At 45.6% G+C, this 21,221-nt stretch overlaps 1 protein-coding gene across 4 annotated transcripts in view; it reads left to right on the top strand.

Moving 5' to 3' along the window:
* The window catches only part of ESYT2 (extended synaptotagmin 2), a 74,331-nt gene that overhangs the window by 36,095 nt on the left and 17,015 nt on the right, over positions 1-21,221 (top strand). For 2 of the 4 annotated variants that reach the window (XM_061199007.1, XM_061199006.1), the window contains exons 7-14: positions 5,051-5,106; positions 9,514-9,634; positions 11,620-11,796; positions 12,639-12,721; positions 14,176-14,224; positions 15,310-15,399; positions 15,822-15,917; positions 20,824-20,886. In XM_061199007.1, coding sequence (XP_061054990.1) covers positions 5,051-5,106; positions 9,514-9,634; positions 11,620-11,796; positions 12,639-12,721; positions 14,176-14,224; positions 15,310-15,399; positions 15,822-15,917; positions 20,824-20,886 — 735 coding nt within the window. The remainder of the gene's footprint in view (positions 1-5,050; positions 5,107-9,513; positions 9,635-11,619; positions 11,797-12,638; positions 12,722-14,175; positions 14,225-15,309; positions 15,400-15,821; positions 15,918-20,823; positions 20,887-21,221) is intronic. The other 2 variants (XM_061199005.1, XM_061199009.1) reach the window with 1 other exon arrangement.

Genomic DNA, 21,221 nt, shown 5'->3' with positions numbered 1-21,221 from the left:
TGTTAAGTTTTAATTTATTAAAATTTTGAGAAATGAAGAAATCCGTAAAAGATTCAAAATTCATGGGGTTTTTTTCCCCACATACAAGTTGTTGAAAAGACAGTATGTTTAAAAAAATTCCTTCATTAATGAATATAAAAAACTAATCCTTAGCAAGTTCATAAGTATTTTTAGTTTGCAGGGAATTTTTAACAATTTAAAGAGGTTTTTTTCAGCTCAATGTAACAAAATCCAAATCTTTAAATCTTCCTCAAAACTTTGTAATATTCTTCATTGGATCTTTCTTAGGTATACTTAGTTTAAAAATAACATTGTAGGGACTTCCCTGGTGGTCCAGTGGTTCGGACTCCGTGCTTCCACTGCAGGGGGCCTAGGTTCAGTCCCTGGTCAGGGAACTAGGATCCCACAAGCTGTGCAGCCAAAAAATAAAAAATAAAATAAAAATAACATTATAATATTAATTTCCAAATGAAATTTTAGTACTCAGAAAAGCAGGATGAGGCTGTGAAAGGTTGAGGATCACTTGTATCCTTATATGGTGAATTACAGTCACCAAGCACAGGCTTCAGAGAAAAGGGACTTTTTCAGTCGCTTTCATCTGGAAAATGTAAGAGCAGAATTCCCTGCTGGCTGCCAAGTCCTTCCTCACCCCAGTGAAAAACAGAAAGATTGGGGTTTTGACTATCCAGATGATTTAGAAGCATGGCAACCGTCAGAAGAATATGAAACTTTCGCATGTTTTTTGCTCGTTAATTTGCTTAGATTAGTTCTGATAATGTGCTACTTGTTTTTAAAAAAATAACCACGGGTGTCTGCAGTGCTGACCTCGTTGAGCACAGTGGGGGCAGGGAGGATGTACTGTCCCCTTATTTCAGGTTAAGTGACAGATGTGAGCGCCACACAGTCTCACTTTCCGCTCCTGGTTCTTTCTCTCCTTTGAACTGTGTGCTTTGAACAAATGAACATCTTCTCCCAGTATCCACAGGGGATTGGTTCCAGGACTCCCACGGACCAAAATCCGTGGGTGCTCAAGTTCCTTATTAAATGGCGTAGCATTTGTACATAACCTACGCACATCTTCTCGTATCCTTTAAATCATCTCTAGATCACTTATAACACCTAGTACGGTGTAAATTCTGTGTAAATCGTTGGAAGTCCAATGTAAATAGTTGCCCTAGTGCAGCAGATTCCAGTTTTGCCTTTTAAACTTCTGGAATTTTTTCTTTCCGAATACTTTTGATCCGTGTTTGGTTGAATCTGAGGAGGCGGAACTGGAACCCTCAGATACGGAGGCCCAACTGTGTTTAATTTCTGTAAGCCTCAGTCTCCCCATCGGTAACATGGGGAGTACACTAATACCTCCCTCAAAAGATTAGAGGTGACGATTAAATGTAAAACACTTGGTATAGCACCTGGCACATAGTGAGTCTTCAGATGTTTAAGAAATTAAATATTTTCCTATACGTAGAGTTAGCATTCTAGTGGGGTCCTGGCAGCAGAGGTCGAGCATTGGTAAGCACAAAAGCTTGGGTTAAGGTTCTGGTACGAGCCAGGGCGACCTACTCTCTGCCCTTGGACGTGTCCCAGGGGAGTGGTGGCAACCCACTCATGCTAACTTGACAGTTGTTGGGATTGCCTCTGGCATACACTCTTAAGGGTGTTTCAGAATCCTTAGGTCATTTTTAGGTTTGTCTCAGGAGTATGGATTAGAGTAGACTGGGTCAGGAGGTCCTTTCTAGAACATCTCCAGGAGATGGTCTGGGGCTCACTCTGAACCTGTTTATCCTAAAGGGGTCCTCCCAGCTAGCAAAGGACATGCCTGCTGAGTCTTTGATCCACAGATTGAGTTTCTTCATCTATAAAATGGAAATAACATCTTCCTTTTAGAGTGATTGTGAAAAGAAACTGAATCCTACTAGCTAGGACTCCGGCAATTGAGGTACCTTAAGCAAAGGAAGGGGGAGAAGCGGGAGCTTTATTTAAAAACAAAATGAGCGTATATCGATGTCTCATGAAACTCATGCAGGGGCTGCAGTTGGGAGTCAGGAACAGGACGGAATGTGGAATGTGGACGCCGTGGCCACTGTCTCTTGTGCCTGTTCTGCCTCAGCTTCGTTCTTCTCTCACCCTGAGACCAGCCTCCTCTGGTCCTTCAGGCCACAGGCCAGAAACACTGGCTGCCGGTGCCCCCAGGAGTGAGCCTCCCGGTCTTCCCTTGGTCCTTGCCTGCCCTATTCCAGTTGCATCAGATACAGACCCTTAACCCCGAGACCAGGAGTAGGAAGGTTGCAGCATTTGAACGAGGCTCCCAGAAACCGATTCCTGCAGCCCTGCGTGGGAGGTGGTCATGAGGGGCGAGGGAGGGCTGGGCTGGCAGGTCCATGGAGCCCACTGGACAGAAGAGGCCCAGTCTTAGGCCACACATTAAGCCACTGGGGAGTTTGTGGCTGTTTATCCCGCCAGGTGTCCTCTGCATTTCTTGGATCTGGGGTTTGATGTCTTTCATCATTTTGGAGCGTCTTGCCCCACCACCGTTGTTGTGGTGCTCTTTCAGTGGCCCTGCCCCCTCCCTGTGACTCTGTCTTTGGAGGGTCTTGTGCAGGAGAGAGTGTCGCACCTGCCCCAGCAATACTGGATCTCTGTGGTCAAGGCATAGAGGGTGAATTCTGTTCCTGTCCTCTGAGTGGCTGTGGTCTCTCGCCTCTGGAAGGCAGGGCTTCTGTCTTTCCTGCAGCAGCTGTGCTCTCCTCGGCCTGCCCTATTTCTGTGGATTTCACAGGGTTTACTCTGGCTCTCCTGCCCTGGGATGGCCCTGTCGCCTCAGCTCTCCATGCATTCAGGAGTGATGCTCTTCCCAGTTTTCTACATCCCAAGTGAAAGCTGGAAGTCCTAGGAGCTTTAAGACATAAGAAAAATATTCGTGACCTTTACCACCAGCCCAAATCAGAAAATTCAGAAACTCTGGAGAAGGGTGGAGCCACCAGTCTGTTTTGTTTTTAAATATTTATTTTCTTTTTGGCTGCATCCGGTCTTCGTTGCGGCACGCGGGCTCCTCCTTGTGCCGCGCGGACGTCTCTCTAGTTGTGGCGCACGCGCTCAATAGTTGTGGTGCGCAGGCTTAGTTGCTCCGCTGCATGTGGGATCTTAGTTCCCTGGCCAGGGATCGAACCCGCGTCCCCTGCATTGGAAGAAGGATTCTTAACCACTGGACCACCAGGGAAGTCTCCACCAGTCCGTTTTTAACAGACTTCCTGTGTAGGACGCCTGGCGTGTCGTCAGTGCTGAAATGAGCAGTGGCTGTTGCCGACTCTCCTGCAACCCGCAGATGGCATGGAGGGCAGAGGGCAGCCGGCTGAGGTTCCCGTGAACACATGCTGCGCCGGTGGGGTTCCAGTTGCAACGTGCCCACCTTACTCACTGTTCCTCGGCAGCCCAAAGAGCTGATTTCCTGTCCTTTGGGAGCACGTCTCACTGGTTCTTCAGTTTCCCGAAAGGAGATCCCAGTCATCCAGACTTGGTGGGGGGGGGGGGCACTAATTTTAGTTGCTTTCCCAAAGCGCTGCCTGGATCTGCCCCGCCCTCACACCTGTCCACCTGCTCACACACTCACTCTCGTCCTCCCACACACGGTCACTCACACTCCTCTCCCACCCCCTCAGCTTGGCTCTTCTGTCCCCTGGCCTCCCTGTGTTCAGGGACAGGCCAGCTCCCCCTTCAGGGCCTTGAACGTGGAGGCCCTTCCCCTGGGACCGCCTTTCTTGCATTCAGATCTCTTCTTTTCAAGCTCACCTGAGTCTGTCCTTCCATGAATTCTGCCCCTGCCTCGCAGGCATTTTGTTTCTCTGAATTTGGGTAGCATTCAGGTATATCTCACCATTTTGCCAAGGGTCCTGCGAGTAGGCCCTCTGTCACCTGAGCGTTTGTACTCTAGTTATAATCCCCTCCGGGTGACTGCCCTTTGGGAGGGCCTTTGAGTGCTTCTTTACTCCTGATTCAGCAGGGTGCCCCAGACCTGGAATCAGCCATTTCTTCAAAATCCCCTGTTCCTTTTAGAGGAAAACGCGTTTAGAGATCATAGGGTGCTAGGGAGTCCTAGGGAGGTTAGTGTTTCAGGACTTTATTAAAGTTGTTGCTTTTGAGTTTTGCTCTGTCCGAAAGAATCTTGACCCTTCCAGTTCATACTTATAACCACCTACTTCCCAGCTTTGTCACTCCAGCTCTATGGGTAATAGAGGTCATGCAGTTTCACTTGGCATCTTCTACAATATAGAGCACAAGTAATTTCATTATGTGCAGTATCCATCTTGACAGGAAAAGCAGTGTTTCCAATCAGTACTTTTTACCTGTCCACATCCGTTTAATAGAATCTCAGCCAACTATATAGGAATTATTCTAAGATAAATACCCACTAGAAAAATGAGCAATAAAATACAGATGTTGAATGAGTGAATGGAACATGTCCCACTAATATCAGGAATATGCAGACTGAAACAGCGATAAAGTACCATTCTTTAACTGCTGGATAGACTGATTTTTAATATAGGTGTAAAATATTTTTAATAGGTTGTAAAGAAAGGACATTTTATACAGTTTTGATGGGAATATAAGTTTGTACAATATTAGGGCAATTATGTAGCATCTATCAACATAAAAAATGAACATGTATCTTTGACCAGAATTTCCACGTTTTGAATGCTAGTCTCCATGCGTATGTAACAACACGTGTGTACAAACATATTCACTGATTCATTACTTACAATAAAAGAGAGGTGGTAAATATTCTAAGTGCTCGTCAATAGGAGGATGGGTATATAAATAATTATGATTTTACTGGAGTAAATTATGACATCAAAAGAACAAAACAAGAACAGGCAAGGTATCTATACCAACAAGGGACAACGGCCTTGATGTTTTACAAAGTGAAAAACAAGGTATAGGACAGTAGTATGTACTAACCCATTTCATTTATAAAGAAACAAACCTGCATGATTTGATATGATAATTGGAAATAATTTGCATACTTAATATTTTTGCCCTTTTTTTAAAACAGCTTTTAGAAATTAATTGGACAGGACTGACTAATCTTCTCGATATCCCCGGATTGAAGTAAGTACTCTGTCACGTCCTGTGGGTGGCTTGCTGGTGGTGTCACGTGCGTTTCCAGTGTCGCGAAGACGACACAGGTGTTTGAGAGCTGTGTCTTCCGAGCAGAGCCCATGCTTTCTGGGCGGGCTCTCTTGGGCTCTGGTGTCGTCGGCCCGTCGGAGGCTCTGGGTCAGAGCCGCATGAGAGCCCTGTTCAGACTAGATGGAGCCTTTTCATTAGTCACGAGGTGTCTTTCCAGTTTTGGTGTTTTAATATCCCAGAAAATTAAAGAAAACTTTAAAAAGTTTTCAAGCTTATAGGTTTCAAAACTAGCCCTTTCTGGAATCTTTTCAAGCTGTGCTGCGCCTTCCCTTTCTGCCTTCTGTGCCTTGACCCGCTCCTCCCTGGAGGGGTAGGCGTCAGCCCTGGACCTGGGAGCTGCATCGTGTGGCTGGGAGGCCCTCATTGTTCCGTGTCCTCTAGTGTCTGAAATGCGAGGAAACCTTCCGCCACGAGCATGGGAAGCCCTTCAGGGCGTGTCCCGCCTGTGGGAGAAGGGAGGCTTCCTCGTCGCGCCACAGTCCCTCTGTCCTCCGAGGTGGAAGGCGGTGGCGGCAGACCTCTTAGCCACCACTGAGCAGGAAGGTCTGAGGCTGCAGCCGCCAAGCCTGCTTCTGCTGGTTTCACAGTTGCATTTGAAGGTTCAAGTGTGTTGCTTGTTGGTTAAAGTTACACATGTTCCTAGTGGACACTGCTAATCTGTGTGGGGGGTTTTCCCCCTAAAATAGCTTAAAAATTGAATTATGAAAGCCTTGGTTTCAGTCTCTTTTTTCTCTTCCCGTGTATTTGTTTATGCCCTTGAAATGTCCCTTAGAAAGAATTTTATTTTGTTTCATTGTCAGGGAAAAATTAAGACTACACTGAGGCATAGTCATAACAATAAAAGTCTTTTTTTGGTGCTGTGGTTTATTGGATATAGAAAAATACTGTTATCTTTAAAAGATTTTTGGAACGAAAGGACAACTTTAGAAGAGTTTTGTTAAAGTGTTGATTAGGATTCTTGCTTGCAACAACAAACCCAACTTACCTGGTCTTCATTAAGTGAGTAAATAATTGAGTAAACAAATACTGTTTTTTTTTTTTTTTTCTTTTTAATTGGAGTATAGTTGATCTACAATGTTGTTAGTTTCAGTTGTACAGCAAAGTGATTCAATTAAACATATACATGTATTCACTCTTTTTTTTTTAAATTTTTATTTATTTATTTATTTATTTTTGGCTGTGTTGGGTCTTTGTTTCTGTGCGAGGGCTTTCTCTAGTTGCGGCAAGTGGGGGCCACTCTTCATCGCGGTGCGCGGGCCTCTCACTGTCGCAGCCTCTCTTGTTGCGGAGCACAGGCTCCAGACGCGCAGGCTCAGTAGTTGTGGCTCACGGGCCTAGTTGCTCCGCGGCATGTGGTATCTTCCCAGACCAGGGCTCGAACCCGTGTTCGAGAGCAGATGCTCAACCACTGCGCCACCAGGGAAGCCCCAAATACTGTTTTTTAGAGACAGTCTATTCACTCATCCGACAAATGGGTACGGAGTGCCTGCTGTGAGTGCCAGCCGTGGCCGTGAGCAGAGTGGAGCTTGCACCCTCAGCTGGTGTCGCCGAGAGGCCTGCGGCCCTGTCGGGTAGCCAGGCACAGCCAGGTGCTGGCATCCACAGGACGGCTCCTGACTCTGCTTTTCTGTGCGTGGCTTTGTTGCCAGGCAGGCTCTTGCTGTGAAGTAGCAGCTTCTAGCTTCTATTCCGCACACTCAGCAGCCTCAGTCGGAAAAAGAACCTTTTCCCATGAGTTCCAGCAAAAGTTCTAGGGTTGACTTCTGTTTGTCTGCCTGTCCTTGGGCAGACTCTCCTGGTTCTGAGGGTCAGGTTCTAGGGTTGACTTGTTTGTCTGCCTGTCCTTGGGCAGACTCTCCTGGTTCTGAGGGTCAGGTTGGGCCTCGTGCCCACGCTGAGAGGAGGCAGAGAAGTGCTTGAAGAAGCTCCAGTGAAGGGGGGGCGGGGGGGCCCCCCAAGGAAGGGCTCCAGAAGTTGGAGGAGAGGGTGCTGCTTAGCTGGCAAAAACGACAAATTCCTGCTGTCGTTTAGTGTAGAAGAGTGTGGTCTGCTTTCCTCCCCTCTGCGTCGTGGGAGGGGTTTGTCGAGCATCTGCCCTGCAGGCTGTGGTGTGCTGGCTCCCTGTAGAGAGCCAGAGGGCGGGCTCTGCCGCGTGAGCCTGCAGCGCAGCTTGGGGGTCAGTCCCAGAGCATTCAGTTAGAAGGGAGAAATGCATGCACCCTCGCTCGACGCACATGTACAAATACAGCGCCATTTCATTGCGTGATTTTACATGAAGGCAGGCTCTTTTTGTATAGTAATAACTTCCGGCTCTTGTTTTATATATGGGTTTTCATATATACAATATATAAAACCTATTCTTCTATATTCATTGTGTATAGGATTGCGTTTATCATTAAAAGTATCAAAATATACTCATATATATTAGAAATACAGACGGAAATAGACACACACCATTCAAAAATGAGACTGTGGTATAAAAGGGATATGGTAAAATACCCCTTTTAAATTATATATATTTATATATGATACATAATTATGTCAATTTTATGTGATACAATATACGCATATCTACTTAACATAAAACTTGGGCTACTATTTCTCAAAGATTTTGTCAAACAACTCACAGCTGTGGCAAGCCTTGTCTTATAAAAATAAATATTTAATAACTTTGAACCTAACATAATGAAATCTTGCCCCAAGCTTTACAAAATGAACATCTACATGCTCTATCCATTGACTACAAAACAGAATCCAAGGTATTATAAAGTAGCAGTGATGCCTGAATCACTTTACCACAAATTTTCGCTATCCTTAACATTTTTCAATGGAGAGCCATAAACTGAGTGTTGAAGGGATGAGGGTTGTGACAGAAACAGAAGTAGGGTGATGAGCAGGGTCGGTTCCAAAGGACCAGGAGGGTGGGACACAGTGGAAGCTGCTCTGTGTGCTGAGCCCGGTGTAGTCAGGACGAGCAGAGTGGCTCAGGGGATGCCCAGCCCCACTTGGGAGCCGGCGGGTGGGGCTGCCTAGCTGAGCCTGGTGCTGGCACCGTAGGCGTTAGAGAGAGGTGAGGCGGTGGCCGACCACCGTAGCAGCTAAGGGATTCTTGAAACATTTATGTCATCAGTGAGGGGTCTTCTGTTTCAACAGATTTTTCAGTATAAACAAAACTGGTACTTCTGCAGGGAAATGCCTGAAGTAAGACTATGCTTGGTATTAATGCTTTGAAGGACCATCTCATCCTCTGCTTGGTGAACACTGATCCAGTGTCTGCAGCTTAGACCCTCTGAGTCCCCCTGGACTGTTAGCGCCTGAGTAACTGGCCTCTTCGGCAGTAGAGTGTGGAGCTGTCTGTGGGTGTGTGGTTTGTCTTCTGCCCATGTCGGACTGAAGGGTGCTGCGCTGAGGTTTCGCATCTTGGCCTTGCATTTGGACCCCCAACCTGCAGTGAGGCTCAGTTATCACTCAGTGAATGATGGCACTTTCACTGTGTCCCAGTGGATGTTCCATGTGTAGTTACTTTACATCTGCGTGTTCATAATGTTAACATCTGAGAAGTACTGGCAAGAAGTAAGGTTCTTTTAAACTTTGCACTTCTGGCTAAAGGTGTTCTTCTATAGCAATGAAACTTGGTTTACGTATGCCTCAAAAGTGCTGTCACACATACGTTGCTTGATTCTCACATTTACACCGAAGAAAAGACAAAAAGCATATTGAAAGTACATTTGTTTCTTTAGCCTCCACAGTTTTATTCTTGCTACTGAGATCTCTGTGCAGTGGTGTATAGTCTTTCAAATTGATTACAGTATTCAGTACCCAAATAAAGTGTGAAGAAAGAATGAACTGTAAATTCCTTTACTTCGTTGGGACCTCTGCATATATAACAGGAAAGATAAATTTAATGTAATAAACATGGAATGAGTAAATAAATGGATACTTGTTTTGGTATTCTCTGTACTTTTATGGGTGTTTGAAATAGTTTATGTTAAAAAAAAGAAATTTATTTAAATGTATCTTACTTATTCAATATTAAATCAATGGTAAAGTTATGTGGAAATGTATGAGATGTTATTTAGGACATTGTGAAATATAGCCAGAATAGTATCTGGTGTTCTCAGAATAAACCCCACATAATCGTCACTGTAGCAGTACTGCATCTAAAGTATTAAACTGCTGGCTTTAAATACTGTGTTAGAGGGATTAGCTCCACGCTGTCAGTGGGATGTTGTGTCATGTCTATGCTAAGTTCACTGTTAACAGGCGATAACTAGTATTGACGTGTCTGATAGTTGGTTTGTTTGTTTTTTACCTCCCACCTAACAGGGGTTTGTCAGATACTATCATTTTGGACATAATATCAAACTACCTGGTGCTTCCCAACCGAATCACGGTTCCTCTCGTCAGCGAAGTTCAAATAGCACAGTTGCGGTTTCCTATACCAAAGGTAAGCATCCGTTCATTAACACTTACAGACAGACTGGAGGAACTCTTCACATACTTGGGTGTTGTGACTTCTTGTATTTCTCCTAACAGCAGCCTTGCCACGTGGATCTTGATGCAGTAAAGGTGGTCTGTCCTGCCCTGTTCCTTAGGAGATTGGCTAAGGGGCATCTGGCCGGAAACTTTCAGAGACTTGAGGACAGTTCTTAAACCTCAGCTGTGAACCTCAGAGCTGCTCATAGGGATTTAATTCTGCAGATGTCATTGCAGGTTGTAAAGGACAGCTATGACAACTTATTTATTGCCTCAGAAAGCACTTCCTATTTGTATGTATCAAGATGTAACAGTTCAGCCTAAGCTGGGAACGTTGTACAAGCCTCCCCTCAGATATGACAGAATGGGCATCTTTGGGGTCACTCAGGGAGGGATGTGGCAGGCGCGTCGTTAGTGTTAGAGCTGCCCTGGGTGGGATGGAAGGGCACGGCCGGGGCTGAGCCACAGCCCTGCGGTTAGGCAGCAGCTTCACTTTGGGAGCATATTCCTTGGTGTGTCTGGGCTGCAGTTTCTTCATCTGTAAGTTGGGGTGATGCCCTGCACACAGAGGCGGGTCACACATGTTGGAGTCACCTTCATTTGAGTAAACTAAACAACCTCAGTCTGAGACTGTGAGAGCCTGCTGGCCAAGGACGTGGAATCCTCTGCTGGGCACAGAGCTGCAAGGTTGGCCCCAGTTAGCAAGGGCTTCTCCCCCCTGGGCTTCACCCCACCCATCTGGTCTGACCGACCTTGGGCTCCAGAAGTGGAGTGGGCAGCCTGTCACATGGTGTCTGGTCCTAGTTCAGTGTTTGTTTCCTGAAGTAGAAGTGGCCAGCTTTTCCCCACTGCCCGTTACTCTTTCTAGGTAAATTCGATCTCAGTTAACAGTGCACAAACCAACAACAGTGCATGAGCATTCCTGTATTTTTTCAAGTAACAACACCCCAGTCATTCATGCCCAAATTAGTTACATTGTTGGCATTCAGCAGATGTGATGGGACAGCACGTATGAGACAGGGATGTCTTTTTTCGTTGACTTAGGATCCTCATCTCTGGGAACGCAGGCCTGCCTTTGCACGTAGAATCCCCGTGCTCCTAGGCCGTTAGGCTCTGTGTTCTCTGCGTACAGGTGACCATCTAAGCCTGCCCGGACCCAGCCTCCCTGCTGCTCGGATATGTTTGTTGCCACATTGTCTAAGCTTTAGACCTGTGAAAATATAAGCAGGGGATTTGGTTTTGTTACGGTTGTAAAAGCGTATTTATCTGTAAAAATGTCTTATCTTTCTATGCTGATTGGTTCAGAAATATTACCTGGTAATTTTTTAAAAAGTGTTTTGTGGTGTAGAATGCTACCCTCCAAAAGGTAACTTTACAGGTTGTGTTTGCCTTGAAAGAAATATGAGTGGAGGTTTTTAATTTTATCCATTAAACAACATTTTTGGAAAAGATAACTATGTTAAGTCTGTGAGTCGTATGTATCTCAGATTTTCAGTTTCCTATGCATAAAATAGGTTTAATGACAGTATTTCATAGGATTAGGAACAGTCTCGTGCATCCTGTAGTGCCTGTTATCACTAGTTATCACTGCAGTTACCACTAGTGTTACTACTACCGAAACACAGGACTGTTTGGTGACCCAAACATGAGGCCCTGTGCCATCTGACCTCCTGCCGTCCTGCCCTGCCCAAGTTGGGCTCCTGGGGTTCCTGGGGCACAGTGTCACTCTGGGACCCCACGTCCCAGGAGAAGTCTGCAAGAGGTGGTGGCTCACGCCAGCTCCTCCTGTCTCTGGCTCCGGTCAGACCCCTGGGACCCCGTCGCGCTGCTCCTGAGCATCGCGTGTTTGCCTTTTTTGCTCAGGGAGGAGGAGCTGCCTGGTCCCTGGGCACAGGCTTCACCCCGTGCCTGTCGGGTGAGCCAGCGAGCAGTCTGATCTGTCTTCCTTCTTTCCAGGGTGTCCTGAGGATACACTTTATTGAAGCTCAGGATCTTCAGGGAAAAGACACCTACCTTAAGGGACTTGTCAAGGGGAAGTCAGACCCCTATGGAGTGATTCGAGTTGGCAACCAAATCTTCCAAAGCAAGGTCATCAAGGAGAACCTCAGTCCAAAGTGGAACGAGGTGTACGAGGTGAGGGAGTGGGTGCTGCTGCCATCCCCCCGCTCCACGTTCCTGTTCCATTCCTGCTGCGGGGTCGTGGTGTGCTTAGTTCAGGGTAACCTCAATTCTCTGCTTGCATTTTCCATTTTTAAAACCATTGTACCTTGTATCCCTACCTCACACCAAATTTTAAACCTTAAGCGCATCAAGCTATCACAGTAAATAATTAGCCCTTAATACACATAAACGTATTCCAAAATGAGGTTGATAATTTACTGTTTTGTAAATTTTCATTTAATACACCTGGACATCTCTACATGTCAATAAATATAGCCGTTCACTTGAGTAGGTACCATCATGTTTTTACTCAGAGAGATCTGGGCTTTTGGGTTCATTGTAACCAGTGCTGTATGAGTGTCGTGGGTTTTCTGCATTTGGCCAAGTTTTCCCCAGAGTACGCTCCTCAGAGTGGAATTGCTGCATCACAAGGTGTGCGGTTTGGAAAGAACTGAGAAGTGGTGCAGTTTATACCCCACCAGCTTCCCGTCCTCCCAGCCCGGTCTGTTGCCAAATCTCTCAGTCTCGGAGTGGTGGTGAGTGGGGCACTTGTGGCCACCCTGCAGCCAGCACTGACCGGGGCCGCTGCCGGAGCGGAGAGACATCCAAGCTTGTGGCCCCCGGTACCTGGGAACAAACACAGTGGCCCATGGCCGTGTGCGCGGATATTTCACAGGGACCCTGCCATCCAGAAGTCTGTCGGGTGCGACAGTGGGGACCTCAGTGCTGTGCAGCTGCTACCACTGACTGCAGTCACGTACTCAGTAGACACGATACTAGTGACTGTGAGATAACTGTGAGCTGTTACCTTTCAGGCTCTGGTCTATGAACATCCCGGACAGGAATTAGAGATCGAGCTCTTTGACGAAGACCCAGACAAGGACGACTTCCTCGGAAGGTAAATCCTTCATGACTGAGGAGAGTGTAGACTCTATTTCTTTGATAATCAGTGTTAAACGTGTAATGTAACTTCAAAAACAGGATTATGTACATGTTATGTGTATTTTAAAATGGCTCTTAGATATAGCGTTGCTTCGCCTTAGACTTCTTAAAACACGTTTTGTTCCTAAAACATTTCACGTTTAAGTAAGAAAAGGAAAGCTGCTAGATCTGTGTGCATCATAGCAGCCACATGTTGCTATTTAAATTAAATTGATTAAAGTTAAACAAAATTTAAAATTCACTTTCTTAGTTGTGCTGCCCCATTTTAAGTGCTCAGTAGCCACACATGGCCCCAAATCCAGCCCAGCTCTCCAGCCTTTACACCACACAGGCAGGTGTGCTCTAGGTTATAGAAACAGGTTTTTTAACTTTTGATTTGTTATTGGGTTATGGGGGGCGGGGAGTAGATAGTAATTTATATTGTGCCTATATACTGGAAAAGCAAATATTGACTTGTTTGTTTAAATTGAACAACCTGTACAGCTGAAAAAAATATCAAAAAACACACTTTAGCCTAATCTTTATTATTTAACTGAATTTCTTGTGGCAAAAAAGATATAAGGATAGATGACATTGGACAGGTCTGGCTTCATCAAGAATGGCCTGTGTGTTAGGCTGTGACCTCAGAATTCATTCATGAGACAGTTTAATGAGGAGCAACCGCAGGATTTCAAGCAAGGCAGTGAACAGATCAGACTTGCATTCCAGTAAAGCCACTGTTAGGTTAGGTTATCAGGGATTGAGACTGGGGACCGGCCGGCCTTCAGGAGGCTGTTGGAATAGATCAGGAGAGAGATGTCGGGTCTGACCTGGGGCAGAGCTCGGGGGCAGAGAGGAGGGGTGGCTGCAGAAGAAGGGGGTGTCATCGTCCCGTCCTGGTCGTCTCTGGCTCGGGGGCCAGCTCCATGCTCCAAGCAGTGCAGGATTATTGGGGGAAATGGAACGGGCCGTCGGGGGTGTGCCGAGCACGAGGCAGAGGCCTCTGCGGCCACAGAGACGCTGGTCAGAGCTGAGGAGCGAGGCTGGGAAGGCAGTCAAGGCCTAATTGAGCCCACGGGTGACTGAGCCGGAGCAGTGGGCAGCAGCTCAGGGAGAGCGCGTCAGACCCAGGGCGGAATATGCCTGCACATTTGGGGCACGTGTGGACAGCTCCGTGTGGGGTAGACCAGCCCTCCCGGCTCTGCCCGCAGCTGTGCCTCGCTGAGTGTTCCCACCTCCCTGCTCTTCCCTACCTTGCTTCACTCTCGTGGGTGGAAGCTTGGGGAAGCTTTTGGAAGAAGTCTGTTTCTTGATAAACTAGCATTTTGTTGCATTTCTGGAGTACTTTTTCATAGACTAATGCTTAAGGTTATTTCAGTTGTAAGAAATGTGTTTCTATGTTCTAAAGTTGTTGTATTGTTGTTTCTATAGTCTTATGATTGATCTTATTGAAGTTGAAAAGGAGCGCCTTTTAGATGAAGTAAGTTTGCTTTGAGTATTGTTCTATTTCATGAGTGTTGACAGAGCACCTGCTGCCACCACCACCTGATGGTCTGAGAACTTAACATCCGCTCACAGACGTTGAGGACTTAGGCCTTCTAGTAACAGCAAAGTGAAAAGAAGTCAGCACCTACCAGACACTCGAAATTCCTGAGGATCCAAACACACACCAACTTTGTTTCAGGCAGGCACGCTCTCCTTCGGAGTCAGGGCAGAATCTGGGAGAAACTCCCCAATAACAGGCATTTTAAAGATAGTTGGAGTTCACAGCAGAGCTGGCACAGTGCAGTTGATGAGAAATTGTCCCATGAAAGATACCCACAAATACAGTGTGAACTGACAGCAACAGACGTACTTCAAGCAAGATATTGCTATCAGAATAAAAAGGATAAAAAAGGAAGTTTGTGGTGGCTTCTAAAAGATGGGTAAGATTTGGATAAGTAAAGCATAATTAACCAAATCACTGCTGAGATCTGCTTTCAAAGTAACATGTTTCCCTTCCCGGGCACGTCAGCACACACTCAACAGGTATCTGCAGTGTATCATGTTGTTGTTGTGTGCCAGGTACTGTGTGCAGTGACAGGCAGAGCAGACAAAGCCCTGCACTCGGGGCAGTCTCTTCTTAATACTGAGTGTTTGGGGACCATCCTCGATTAATTGTTTCGTGGCTTTTAAGCTGAAACAAGTGTATACTAATTGTTAGTATATAGTGATGGGGAAAAACAAACCTGTTAACGTGTTTGATATTGAAATTCAGACTTGAGATCAGTGTTATATTCTCTCTTGGCCCGTAAATTCTATGGAAGTCCATACGTAAAAGCCTGACAGTGTTGGGTGGTATAAGAAGACATTTGAGTCCTTGCGTGTGAATCGGGGGAGGAATTGGGAGTCAGTGAGTTAACACACGCAAAGCGGCCACTGCTGTCAGTGTCTGGGGCCAGCAGCTGGTTCTCAGGCCTGGAGCTAAAGGTGGCAGGACTCAGGCCTTCCGCGTTTGTGGAGACTGTTCAGTTTGCTTGTCTGATCCAGGAGGACTTTGGCTGAACTGTCTTGCTTTCTCTGCAGTGGTTCACCCTGGACGAGGTCCTCAGAGGAAAGCTGCACTTGAAACTGGAGTGGCTCACGCTCATGCCAGACGCTTCAAACCTCGAGAAGGTGCTGGAGGGGGTCCCGTGACGGGCTGCACTCCTGATCGCTCACATTACTACCTGTAAACGGTGCTGCTGCTCACTGAAAAAAATTACAGCAATAATTTTGACTCCTGTGCTGTAAATCACTACAGTAGCATCAGGGATAAATTAGAGATAATGGAATTTTAGAGGTCATTCTCACCTGTTTTATGAGATCTTTAAATTTTGTGCTTGATTATTGTATAGGGATTTGAAGAGCCACAGGTCACCTGAGTGCTTCGTTTGATCGATCTGAATAGAATCTTATGTTCATTGTCTCTGTATTGCATATATCAGATGCTTATTTCTCCACCTTTCTTATTTTCTTGAGGGTTATAGACATAATCAGGAAGAAATAGTCAGGAACCTTGGAAACCCACCTGCTGAAGCTTTTTCCTTTCCTTGTAGGTGCTGACAGACATCAGAGCTGACAAAGATCAAGCCAATGACGGGCTGTCCTCCTCGCTGCTCATCTTGTACTTGGACTCAGCCAGGAACCTCCCGGTAGGTGCCTCTGCGAGAGCCCACTGGGTGCTCGTTTCCTGGCAGTGGATCCTGCTGTGTTCAGCCATGCCCACGCCGTGTCCCCATTCTTGTTGCTGTGTTTTCACTTCACTCCAGTCCAAGAGAGCAGCAGTGGAGAGGGATAACGTGTGCATTTCCTCCATGAGTGTAATGTTATGTTTACATCTTATTGGTTTATCCAGGATGGTCAGAATTACCTTACATGTTTTAAGAAGAAATCTCCAATACATAGGAAAAGAATACACCTAGTAGTTAGAGAAGAAGATTTTCTGTAGAGAATCACTAATTATTAAAATTTAGTGCCCAAAGATGACAATTATATCCCTTTGGCATCATCCTGGAAGTAGCACGGCAGGGTGACGGGGCAGCGTCGGGTGATCCCCTGCGCACACGGCTTCTAGCCCAGAGCGGTGCTCCTCCTCATGGGCGTCAGAGTTGTTCCGCGCTTAGAAAAGCCGTAGAGAACAGTTCTTATAGATAATGACTAGAAGCGTGGAGAAGGGTCGGTCAGGCCCTGGTGTGATGCCCGCCTCCACCCTGAGGGTAGTGTGCTCGTGGTCAGTGTTTATCGTTTTGATAATGCGTTTTGAGTGCCCATTCACTTGTTCAATAGATGGCCTTTCTTGTTCCATTTCACTGTTGGAGGCCAGTTTTGCTGAAAGAAAGACAGCTACCTCCAGATGAAGGGTGTTTCCTCCTGAAATGATACTGGTTCCAGGTCACCCAAGTGCACCTGTAGACAGTCCCCCAAGGTGTGTCCTTGGTGCGGGTGGACGTCTGGGCATCTCACCTCACTGTGATCGCACCGTGCTGTTCCTTTACCTCGGGAAATGCACACCCTAATTCTGTTTAGCACCTCTCAAGGGTTTAAAATTGTGCATTACTTGGGCTTTGCTCACAAGCAAAGTCAATGTATTTTGGGCATCTCTATGTTTTATTTAAAGTTTTTAACGATTAAAATCTGATCATGTATTTTTTTCATATTGGGAAAATGTAACAATTGTGTGTGTAAATGTGTATAATTGTACTCTTTCTTTCAGTGAAGGTTTAACCTTTCTGCAGAATTACTTGTACGGTAGAACTTTTTGCTTTTAACCACAATAATGTTTTAAAGTGTTTCATAATGCCTGATGGAAGTGAATTTGTTGTGTATTTTAGGATATAGAGGAAAGTAGTGGGGAATTGGCCTCTCTTTAGAACTGTGTGTTTTGTCACATTAAATTAAAATTGAATAACGTCATGTAAGCAAAAGACAGACAGAAAGAAAAGTGATTGTACTAACCTTCTGTTAAAAGGGCACTTTGTGCACGAAGTATGCTCTGGCCGTCAAAGGCAAAGGATCTTTACAAAACCGCTGCCCGGTTGGGCCTGTTTCCACGGGAGTGCGTGCCGTCTCCTGCGTTTCTGCGTGATTCTTTGACTCTGCCTGTTGCATCCTGGTTATTAGTGCTTTTGTGCCTTCATTGACCACAATCCACCATTCTTTGCTTTCTCCTCCCATTTCCATTTTCCCAAGAGTATCTACGAGGGAAACTTTGGGTGTGGCTACTTAAAAGAGAGGCGAGCGTCGGGACTAGTGTTTTGTGAGAATACTGCCTCAGTCTGTAGAGCACTATTTGTGAGTTCTCAGTGTTCTTCCTTCCTTCTGTTTGGTGGAGACTGCTAGAGCGTGCACTGGAACTTCAGTGCCATCTGCGCGGTGGTGGAATGACGTGCACGCTTTTTCAGCTTCTGGCATGATTTCAGTTCCTGGGCATGTTTCTTTCGTGCTTGTTCTGTGAAACGTAACACTGCTGTAACTAATGTTGGTGACTGCATCTGATACCGAGGTGGACAAACCCCATGAGCCATGGAGGAGCCTTGGGCTCTGACGCTGCTCCTGGCCCTTAAAAAATTAAAAAAAAAAAATCATCTGAGGAAAAAGTAGTGAAGCCATAATGATTAAAATGGATTTTCTTATGGTTCATTTCAATGTGAGATGTAAATATTTCTTGGCAAGCTTTCAAAAAACTTCCTTAAATCTACTTTCTCCTCCTGACCAAACACAGAAGTGTCAGAGCTTGGCTTTCCATGAAGTCCCCCGTGGCCTTGGGGACAGTCAGTGAAGACAGAAACTCACTGCTGCCCCAAAAACGCGCCTTCTCCCTCCCCATTTAACCAGAGCTCCTAGGGTGAAAAAACATGTTGAGTTTATGATTCAGTTCTTTTAAGGAACTTAAAGAATTTCCTGGGGTGGATAATTGAGCATTTCTCCCTTTATCTGGGAAGCTGATTTTCATCTCACACGTCTCCCTGAGGCCTTGCTCTGGTGCCTTGACCCCTGGCACTGTTCTTGGTCCTTTTAGCAGTTATTTTCACTTGCTTTGGGGTCAGAGAAAGCCACCGATGGCTTAGTCATTTGTCTGGAAACTAATTATTGATTTAATTCAATAACTAGTGAGATTCTTAAAGTTCATTTGTTTCATTTTAATTTGTTATTTCTATTTCCGCATGCATTCTCAGTTTATTCTTATTTAAAAAATAAAAAAGAAGGGGGAGAGCAAAACTGAAAGAATAGGCATTTTGACCCATTTTATAGATGAGGACAGTCAAGCCGCCGAAGAGTGGGTGAGCTGCTGTTGGGTCTCCTCACATGCCCTGCCCACCTGCTGGGAGGTCAGGAGGCGGGCAGTCATGCGTATCAGCAGCTGTTTCCTGTCACTTCCCGGTGTTTCCTGGTGGAAATCTGTGTTGTAAGCTGCTGTCAATGACAGTCTTGCTCAGCTGCACGAGCTACTGTTTTCTGTAACTGCTTCTTTTAAAGGAAATATTTCTGAACTTGTGTCAGGATTTTTTAACTTGCTTTGTAATATTTAGCTAAGACGTGGCTGGGTTATCCAAGCTAACTTTCCTCCCACATTACCAAAACCACATGCTCTGCTTGATGATTCAGGTACAGGAATCAACAAAATGTCCTACAAAATAAATTCGAGTAGACTGATCACTTTTCTCCCCTTTGATTGGCAGTGGGAAGTGAGATCAGTTGTCAGCTGTCCCTGAGGGCCGAGCCTGGGGCTGTGTCCAGGAGAGGGTTTGGGCTGCGGCCAGCCCGTCGCTCTCCTACCTTCTGCTGCTCAGAGCCCTCTTCATGTGCAGCCTCACCAGTGCGTTTCCACCGGTGGTCCCGTCTGGGAGCCTCAGCACAGCAGGACTTTCTCCCACGCTGGGAACGGCCTCTTTATCCTGTGGCCTTAGCACTCAGGCCTCCTCCTTTTGGCCAGAGGAACGAGAGGGTGATTTCTGACCCCGGGAGGCCAGCTTCAGACCCTGAGGCCTCCCTGACCACATGCATTTCCCAAGTACTTTCCAAGGGCTCTGCGTGCACAGCTCATTGAGTCTCAGGCTGGCAGGACCTTTTCTCAGATGAGGCGCTGAGATTAGAGACCCAGGGTCGCCACTAGGAAGCCGCAGAGCCGGGATCTGAACACAGCTATGTGACCCAGAGCCCACATTTTCCACCCTCCTGTCTGGTCCATCCTTGTGTAAAGTGAATTTGTTATCACTTCATTAAGTTTGTAAGTTCATAATGCTGTATATGGAGTTTATCTGAGGGGAGTGGTGTTTGCACTAATGTCCACTTTATACATAAAAATGTTGGTTGTATAACATGGAGACCCTTGGGTGTGATGCTTCTAGGTGCTCTGTGAAAGTGATTTTAGCTCTCAGTTTAAAAAAGTGCAGGTAACTTTTACTGCCCCCGCTTACGGTGAGCAGCCCGAGTGGACGGTGCGGTGATGTCCGGAGGCTCCACGCTGGGCCCTCACCGAGCGCACCTGAGCAGCCTGATCTGTCTCACCTCAGGCCGGTGTGGCTTCCCACGCCCGCCCTCTCAGGCTCCTCTTGCACCCCTAACACCTGCCATGGCCTCTCTCTTTGTTTCACTTCACTTGATGCACTTTGAATAACATGTGCACAGTACAGGTCACATCCATGCAAAGTTAGCTACAGGAGAGGTTCCTTGATACCCACAGGTTGTCCCTCCTCACAGCTCAGGGCAGCAGTTCCCAGCCCGGCCCGGCCCCACCCTCTAGGGGCATCTGCTGGGGCTGGTGTTTCAGGCTGCTTCATAAAGAATAGAATTCAATTTGAAGTTAATTACAACTAAAGTGATCAACTTTTTCATCTTAAATGTTAATCCTCAAAGGATCTTGCAAAACAACTCAGTCTTGCCCTTTTGAGGGCAAGAAAGTAATGAGTTTTTGAAAATCAATAAAAGTAGGACATAAAACCTGTAATAATAGAACTTTAAAGCAAGGAGGAACTTTTGAGGTGATTTAATCAGCCTCTGCATTTTGTGCTTGGAAAAGAATGGGGTCGAAATAGATCAGGTCCCATCTCTAGTGTGGTTTTCCACGAGAAGGTAAAGTTCAGAAGGAGGAAAAGTAGCATTTGGTGTTATAGGATATGATTTGGTTTGAGAGCAGTTGGGGCATCTGTGGCCCATTCATTTGTACTTTAGATAAAACCTTTAGGTTAATTATGGTTGATATTTTAGGGGTTTGTTCAAGCAAAGGATAGTAAATAGAACCCTTTCCTCAAGTTTCACTCTTGGATTTTTCAAATCCCAAAGACAAGAAGGGTGGGGGAGTAAAAGAACAGTAATCATAGAGGGTAAGGAAATATGTTTTGATATTTATGAAGGTTTAGTCTAAGATAAAGTCTTGGGCATAAAGAATACTTTTACAAATGATTTTTACTGTTTCTTTGTGTAATTCTTGGTGGTTTTTGTTTAAAGATTTTTTGTTGTTGTTGTTTTCGTAAATTTTCATGTCATTAACCTTAACATAAACTCCTCATTGCATGTTTTATTAACCCTTGGTGTATTCATTTTCTTCTGACTTGAAAGAGTAACCCATTAGAATTTAACCCTGATGTCTTGAAGAAGGCTGCAATTCAGAAAGCTTTAAAGGTAAACTTACAGTTTTCCCTTCGAAAGTTAATTAAAACATATTGAAAGAGATGGTGCTCTAACCTTTATCGGTTTACTGACAAATTCTTCCCAAAGTAATAGAGTAATTACTTGTTTAGTTGCGGAGAGCCTACTTTTGTTGTCAAAGGATTAGTAGTTAGAAGAATTTAAGTCGATTTTGACGATAAATTTTACAAAATGCCAATATGGTAAATTAGACTTTTGTCCTGTTGGCCTTAGGCAGCAGTATCTAAGGTGGTTTTAAATCATCTGTACTTTAATTGGATTTGAATTTGTGAAAATGGTGAAATAGAAGTTCTGTTTAAAATCTTAAC

This window comes from Eubalaena glacialis, chromosome 8 (genome assembly GCF_028564815.1).
Source record: "Eubalaena glacialis isolate mEubGla1 chromosome 8, mEubGla1.1.hap2.+ XY, whole genome shotgun sequence".
NCBI classification, from domain to species: Eukaryota; Metazoa; Chordata; class Mammalia; order Artiodactyla; family Balaenidae; genus Eubalaena; species Eubalaena glacialis.
Note: the sequence above shows the minus strand (reverse complement) of the source record. Positions and strands in the feature narration are given on the sequence as shown.